Genomic DNA, 7,424 nt, shown 5'->3' with positions numbered 1-7,424 from the left:
CATTGAAAGAATCCAGACACCAACAAATTTTGCATGATTTTGTTCTGTATGATTTCAAGGATAGGCTAATCTGTGGTAGAAGTCACAATACAGCTTACCTTGGGGGGGAGGTATTGATTGGGAAAGGGCGTAATGGAACTTTCTGGGATGATAGAAAAGTTCTGTATCTTAATCTGGATGGTAGTTACATGAACACATGTACAAGTATGTAAAAATTCATTGAGCTATACCTCCAAGATTTGTGCATTTTACTTGCACATAAAATGTGTGTGTGAATTATATATCAGTTAAAGAGGAACTAGGATGGGTTTTTTTTTCTAGGAATAGTTTAATATTAAGGCACCTTAAAAATTTAATTCACCATATAAAAAATAAGGGAAAATAACCAAGTCGTCCTCGTAATAGATGCAGGAAAAAAAAACAAAAACAATTTTATCATTCAATATCCACTCACAATCAGGAAGGGAAAGGAATTTCCTTAACAGGATAAAGGTTAACTATCAAAATTCTACAGTAATCTACACAATTCTTAATGGCGGCACCTTAAAAGTTCCTTTTAAATCAAGATCAAGTCAAAGGTGCCTATGAATAGCATTTCCATACGCCATTGTCTGGGAGTCCCAGCTCATCCAGTTAGGTGTTGAATGCACAGGGAGAGGCCTGATAACATCTGGCTTTTAGATGGATGTAGCATCCTTCAGTTTAGAGAACTTTATGACTTTCATATGTTACAACAAATATTTTGCATGTATCACATATCAATTTTAACTATTGTAGGTTTTTTTGTCAGGCATTTAAAGAATGAGCCAGAAAATATGGTCTTAAATCAAGTTCTTTTATTTATTTATTTATTTATTTATTTATTTATTTATTTATTTATTTATTTATGAGAGACAGAGAGAGAGGCAGAAGAAGAAGCAGGCTCCCTCCCTGTGGGGAGTCCGATGTGGGACCTTATCACGACCTGAGCCAAAGGCAGATGCTCAAACACTGAGCCACCCCGATGCCATGCCCCAAGTTCTTTTTTTTTAAGATTTTATTTATTTATTCATGAGAGGCACACACACACAGAGAGAGAGAGAGAGAGAGAGAGAGAGAGAGAGAGAGAGAGGCAGAGGGAGAAGCAGGCTCCATGCCGGGAGCCCGACGTGGGACTCATCCCAGGTCTCCAGGATCACGCCCCAGGCTGCAGGCGGCGCTAAACCGCTGCGCCACCAGGGCTGCCCAAAGACCGCTCTTTTACCCCAGGAGGAATAGGATCATAGACGAGGGGTGAGCCAGGAGTTGGTGACACAGTGAAGACGGCTAGATTGGACCCTTCTTTCTCCAGGCTTCCCACGAGCTCTGCCCTGGATGCCTCTGGGTTTCTGGTTGGGGGACCCAGGTTGGAGATTAAGGAAGGGGGTGAGGCATCAACGAGGCCCCTACCCTGACGGCAGTGGCGCCAGGATCTACCCTCGCCCTCGGGGCTAGCGTGCCCGCCGCTGAGAGCCTCCCTTCCCTGCCTCCCCACACCCGGCTCCTGGACTCTTCATTGCCAGGGCGGGAGATCGCCGCCAGGGGGCGCGCCTCGCCTCGTCGGTCGCCGGCTCAGCCAGCTGCGATTCCCTGGGGTGTCGCCTTTCCGGGGGTGGCTAGCACCTCCCTTTTGTGGGTGCCCACAGCCCTCCGGTCCCCGGCTTGGCGTATCATTTCCTTCCCAGCCCGCCTCGCTCTGCCGCCACAGTCAACGCGCCCATCCGATGCCCTCCAGCCGTGGCCTTGGCCGCTCCCCCGCGCCCCCGAGCGAACGACTCCTCCGGGCAGGAGCGGGCCTCCCCCCTCCCGCTCCGGGGCCTCGCGCGGAGGCAGCCGCTCCCCACGCGCCGGAGCGGGACACGCTTCCCCGGCACACGCGAGTCCGAGAGCGCGCGCCCCCTCTCGGCTTCGCGCCGCTGGCTCTGAGAGGATCCCGCGCCGCGCACCTCCTTCCAGGGACCCCTCAGCTTCCCCGGGCGGGCTCAAGTGCTGCCCCTGCTCCGAGCCCCCTGGACGCCGCCCTCCCGGACCCTCCGAACGCGAGGCCGAGAGTCCTACCCGCGCTCCCGCTCCCAGGCGCCCCCCGGCAGGTGCGGAGGCCCCGGGGCTCCCTCGATGCTCTCAGCCGCCGCCGCCCTCGCGGGTGACGCCGCCTCTGCTGTCCCTCCCGTCCCGCCTGATCTGATTATCTTTCTGGTCGGGTCACGCGAGTAACTGGGTCCCACCCCCACCCCCACCCCTCCCCCACCCCAGCAGAGCAGGCCGCGCCGCGCAGCGGTGGGGAGGCCAGACAAGGGCACGACTCCGCCCCCGGGTCACTCAGGCCGGAGGGGCAGCTCTGCCTTCTAGGCCCAAATCGGAAAGGTTTAGAACTCCTTCATTCCGGCCTGTTCATTTGCCCCAGCCTTGCATTTTTAAGACTTTTAACTCTGAATGAATGACTTTATCTACATTTAAAGGAATTTCAGGAATTCCGTTCCTGATACCAAGGCCCCTCACTTCCCTTTGATCTGCACACTCCACTCCTTCTTGCCTTGCCCCTAGAGTTGGTCATTCCATTGTTTATCTTTTGTTTTCACGTGTTATTGGAAAAACAAAACTAAAAAATGTTTTGCTGGCATGCATTTTAAATTTGTGTAAAAGGAATTGGATTATTTCCCATTCAAGTTTCTTTTCACTCAGTGCTAGGATTTCGAAATCAATATTAATATCTTCCTCTCCTTCTAACTGCTGTGCTCATCCACCTTATTTTACCTTTCCCATCTCCTGCCACCACCAAGAGTACAATCATCACTCTCGAATATATCCCTTTATGCAGTGCTTCTCAAACATTTGTGTGCATGTGTATTACCTGGGATCTTGTTAAAATGTGGGCTCTGATTCAACAGGCCTGGGTGGGGCCTGAGACTGCATTTCTAGCCAGCTCCCAGGTGATACCTATACTTCTGGTCCTGGTGGAACCACTCTGGGGAACAAGGCCCTTATGGGCTTCTATGAGAATTCATTCTGGATTGCTGGGTCATAGGGTATGCACTGATCTAATTAGATAAATATTGCCCTCACCTCTCCAGTCTGGCTGTACAACCTCTACCAGCAGATCAGGAGGTTGGAAGGCCTGTATTTATCTGGGGATGGGAAGAAGGCCTTCTCCTTGCTTCCTCCCCTGACCCCTGCGGTGTGCCTGGTCTGGGCCAAACCTCCTGTTTCCCTTAATCAGAGTGGCCCCAAGGCTCTGAAGTGATGTCCCTGGCTCGCAATGCCCAGCCAAGTCAATGAGAGACCCAAGATTGGCATCCTGGCTTTAAACAGGTGTTCTTGGGGGATCCCTGGGTGGTGCAGCGGTTTGGCGCCTGCCTTTGGCCCAGGGCGCGATCCCGGAGACCCGGGATCGAGTCCCATGTCGGGCTCCCGGTGCATGGAGCCTGCTATTCCCTCTGCCTGTGTCTCTGCCTCTCTCTCTTTCTCTCTCTGTGACTATCATAAATAAATAAAAATTAAAAAAAATAAAATAAACAGGTGTTCTTGCCTTGGTTTTATCCTTGAGGAAAATGAAGTTCAAGACCAAGGCCATGGAGCTAAAAGGTAACAGTGCTGGGATTCAAGCCCATCCTCAGCCAATGCCCCAGAGCCCATGCTAACCATGAGGCTCCACCATCTCCACGTCCTGCCTTACCTTTATTACTAGGCCACATCTGAGGGAGAACCACAAGAAAACGGGATGGAAGGACCGGGCCTGGGGTTTTCAGGCACCGATGCTGAAGGCATCTGACCAGTGGCCTGAATACTTGTGCAACTCCACAGCAAGTAGGTTTTAGCAAAAATAAACTTCGGTTCTAGGAGTTGGTCCTCATGGCCTGAATGTTTAGCAGGAAAAAGAAACTTTGGTTCTAGGGCTTCGGGAGCAGAAGTTTTAAGGTTAGATATATCCAGAGGGGTCAGGATCTGGGTGGGGTCTGTTAGGTGGGTCTCAGCTGTGGGTAAAGCTATCTACCATGTGCCTTACTCAGTAATAACAGGTCGTTGTTTTGTTTGGAGAGTTAGCGGATATGTGAAGAGCCAGGATGCTGGACATGAAGGGATGCCACCTTCTAAGACCTTCCTGAGCTGTGAGCGGCTAATCAGTTCAGATTCACAAACCCATGGGCTCTGCTTTCTCCACATGCACATCTGTCCAAGCGTTTCCAGGCGCCAGGCCCCAGCCCCAAGCATTTCACAATCAGAAGAGCTCAACATGTGCACGTTTTGAGATTTCATGTCACATGACCTCTTACATCTCGTCCACACCCACTGGCCCCTGTTTGCCATCGGAGGGCTGAAACTGTGCATGACAGAGCATTTCTCTGAAGGCCTGGGGAAGCTTCCTGCTCTTCCAACCACCTTCAGGGTCAAAAGGCCTTTTGAGCCTACACATTAATTCTTAGGCTTCAGTATCATATCTTACAGCTCTCTGGTCTTTACGAAGTACTTCACTCATAGGTATTGCCTTTGACTCACAATGACCCCATGACAGGGTTGAGACTCACTTATCATGGAGATTCAAAAGAATTGGTTGGCCATGGCCGCACATTGTTTAAGTGAGGAAATGGGACTTCTTGTTCATTTTTCCATAACAGACCTTAGGAAACTTAGAGTAGGTCTCTTCTGGGATCCTCACTACCCTAGTAGTGGCCCACCTCCCAGACTCAGGGATGCTCACCAAGGCAGAAGGGAAGAAGTCTAGGGAGTGGGGGATGCCTGAGCAGAAAGGAGCGAGAGGTGTTAGTTGAGGTCTCATGGGACTTCTGGACGGCCTTCTCCCAGGTAGGTTTCTGTCAGTGGGCTCTTTCTAGAGCCTGGGGAAAGAGCGGGGGTTGGGGGGTTAGTGAAAGGAATGGCCAGTCAGGGCTACCGAACTAGAAATTCTCAACTGAGTCCGTAGCTGAGACAGCTGAGCAGCTGCAAGAAAAAGCTGCTGCCAGTTGCTAAGGGAGCCCTAGTGGTGTCACTACAGCCTTGTGGGAACTCTCAGTGGCTTGGCCGAGCTCTGCCCCTGGCTAACCCTTCTGCCCTGTCCCTTCTCAAAGCCTCCAATGCCCCACACCAAGTACCTGTAGCATTGGCTTGGGGAAGGTGCCCAGAGGTCAGGCCAGTCTACCCTGCCAGCTTTAGCAACATCACACATGGCCCGAGCAGTGCTAGGGATGGGAGGTCTGGGGCCTCCCCCTCCCCAGGGCTCAACAGACACAGGCAGCGGGATGGGGTTGCCCTTCTATTGGTCCAAGTCCTGAGTGTAGTCTGGGTGAGACATGGAGGTGAGGAGGCCCACGAGGCTCAACAGCATGGAGAAAAGCAGCAGGAAGGAGGCGGTGAAGAGCAGGGCAGGGAGGGCGCTGAGCACCAGCAGCAGGACAGCTGGCAGCAGATGGCGCCACGCTGCAGTCACGACAGGCCACAAGGAGCTCAGCAGGTAGGAGCCGGTGGTGAAGAGCGCGTGGCATAGCATCAGCGCCAGCAGCAGGTAGAGGATCCCCTCCAGCCCCCATAGCACACGCTGGAGTGGCTGCCGCCAGCCCGATGCGGTCCACCACTGGGCCCAGCTCCGAGGCATGTGGCACATGCACCAGCGCACCCAGGCCTGCCGCATGACCCAGGCCGACCAGGGCATTGCCTGCTGCGGCCCCTCGCCGGCCCCGATGGCACCTGTCTCCACTTGGGGCTGCTGCATCCTGGCTGGTACACCTGGGGAGAGGGCCAGGCCAGCTGCAGGAGCAGCCCCGAGATGCCTGGGACCTCAGGGCAGGTGGGGGGCAGGAGGCAGGGGCAGGAGGGTACCAGCACGGGCGGGGTGAGGCTTTGAGCTGGGGCCTGGGGCTTACCTCTGGGCAGAACCACCTAAGTCATGTTGCTTCCTGCAGCACCTAGGACGGCCTAGTGGCCAGAGTGGAGCCCCTGCTGTCCCTCTGTCCCCCCTTCCCCCCAACCAGATCCCTATTGTGACCCGGGTGGGGGTGGGGTCCAACCAAGAGAGGAGTCACTGCAGGATGTGAGGTTCACCTGAATCCCTTTCCACGGACCCTCCAGGCTGCCAGGGGGTGCTGATGAGCCCACTGATGCAGATTGTCATGCTTTCTTGTGGGAAGCCCTCTCCGGATCCTGGTTCCTACCCCACTAACTGATATCCAGTCCTACTCTGCTCTCCTGTGAGTCTTTCTGAACACTGATACTCTAGAACCACAGAAGAGGCCAGAATGGCCACCTCCCAACCCACAAACTCGGAGATGGCTGCCACATCCTGCCCTGGGACCCCTGTCCCTTAGCTCACCTTCTGTTGCTGTGCTCAGACTCAGACCCAGGTATCCACTGTCCACATTGTGGAGCTGAAGGTCCCCTGTGGTTCAGACTGGAGATAAAGGGGTACCCTCCTGCCTGCTCCACCCACAACAGAGGAAAGGCGATCTGGGGAAGCAACACTGCCAGTGTATTTCTGGAGGGCATTCAGATCCAAGGATGGAGGTAGAAAGCCAGGCCAAGCAGGGCCAAGGGCATGCTGCAGGCTCCCAGGAGCAGCCCCAGGCTCAGGAGCAGCAGTAGCAGAGCCTTCTGGGGGCTGAGTTGTCCCGTGACTGCCACCGGAGGCAGGAGTACAGCCTCCTGCAGTCCTGGGCCCTCACCGGCCCCCTGACTCTGGCTGTGAGAAGTATGTGCTGTGGTTGGACCGGGCCTGCGGGGCTGTGGAGAGACAGGGTGACAGCTGGGCTTCCGGAAATTGACTATTTGTTTGCCTGCTTATTCCTGTCACCTGCCAGGCTGCTGCACACTTACCAATGGAACAGGTCGAAGGTCAGGAAGCTGACCAGTAGCAGCAGCAGCAGCAGAAAGACTGGGACAGCCGTGGAAAAGACTGCCCGAACTGTCAGCCCCAGTGCCCCCAGCCCTAGGACACTGTCCCAGAGCTGGGCCGGGCTAAGGCCCCAGGGAGACATACATGGACTTACTGGACTATTTTACCCCTCCCCAGCACTCAGGCCCCTGGGAGGGACTGGGATAGGATAAGCAGGACCTTTGGGCCTGGGCAAGCAAAGCTGGGTCATAGAGGGAGGTGGAGATGACAGGAAGGACTAGTGCTGGGAGGGAGTTGGGGTGGGTAGGTATATGGGACGGTGTGGGACCCTGACAGACACTTGAGAGTAAACTGCGTGGGAATCTCCCCCTCCCCACACACTCACCACACCCTCCTCACCTTCTACTTCGGTCAGCTGTTATGGGACTGGGCAGCTGGGACATTGTGACCTATTGCCAGGTGGGGCTCTGGGGTACAGAGGGAGCTGTGGCTGGTTTTGACCTCTTAAGCAGCTGGTATCTTAGGTGGGGCTTAGCCAGAAGGAAGTCATGATTTCTGAGAACTAAGACTCATCCTCTTGCCTTGG

General features: G+C 54.3%; 2 protein-coding genes across 2 annotated transcripts; both read right to left on the bottom strand.

Moving 5' to 3' along the window:
- Positions 1–5,266: 5,266 nt before the first annotated feature.
- TMEM239 (transmembrane protein 239) lies at positions 5,267–5,885 on the bottom strand. The gene has a single exon (XM_055343724.1). It carries the CDS (start codon positions 5,720–5,722, stop codon positions 5,267–5,269), a length of 456 nt encoding a protein of 151 aa, XP_055199699.1. The 5' UTR covers positions 5,723–5,885.
- A 607-nt stretch (positions 5,886–6,492) lies between these two features.
- Positions 6,493–7,088, bottom strand: CUNH20orf141 (chromosome unknown C20orf141 homolog). Its single transcript, XM_055344720.1, is given in 3 exon segments — positions 6,493–6,686; positions 6,689–6,726; positions 6,820–7,088. Coding segments are annotated over 3 exon segments (501 nt in total).
- Between the last annotated feature and the right edge of the window lie 336 nt (positions 7,089–7,424).

This window comes from Nyctereutes procyonoides, unplaced genomic scaffold (genome assembly GCF_905146905.1).
Source record: "Nyctereutes procyonoides isolate TBG_1078 unplaced genomic scaffold, NYPRO_anot_genome, whole genome shotgun sequence".
NCBI lineage: Eukaryota > Metazoa > Chordata > Mammalia > Carnivora > Canidae > Nyctereutes > Nyctereutes procyonoides.
Note: the sequence above shows the minus strand (reverse complement) of the source record. Positions and strands in the feature narration are given on the sequence as shown.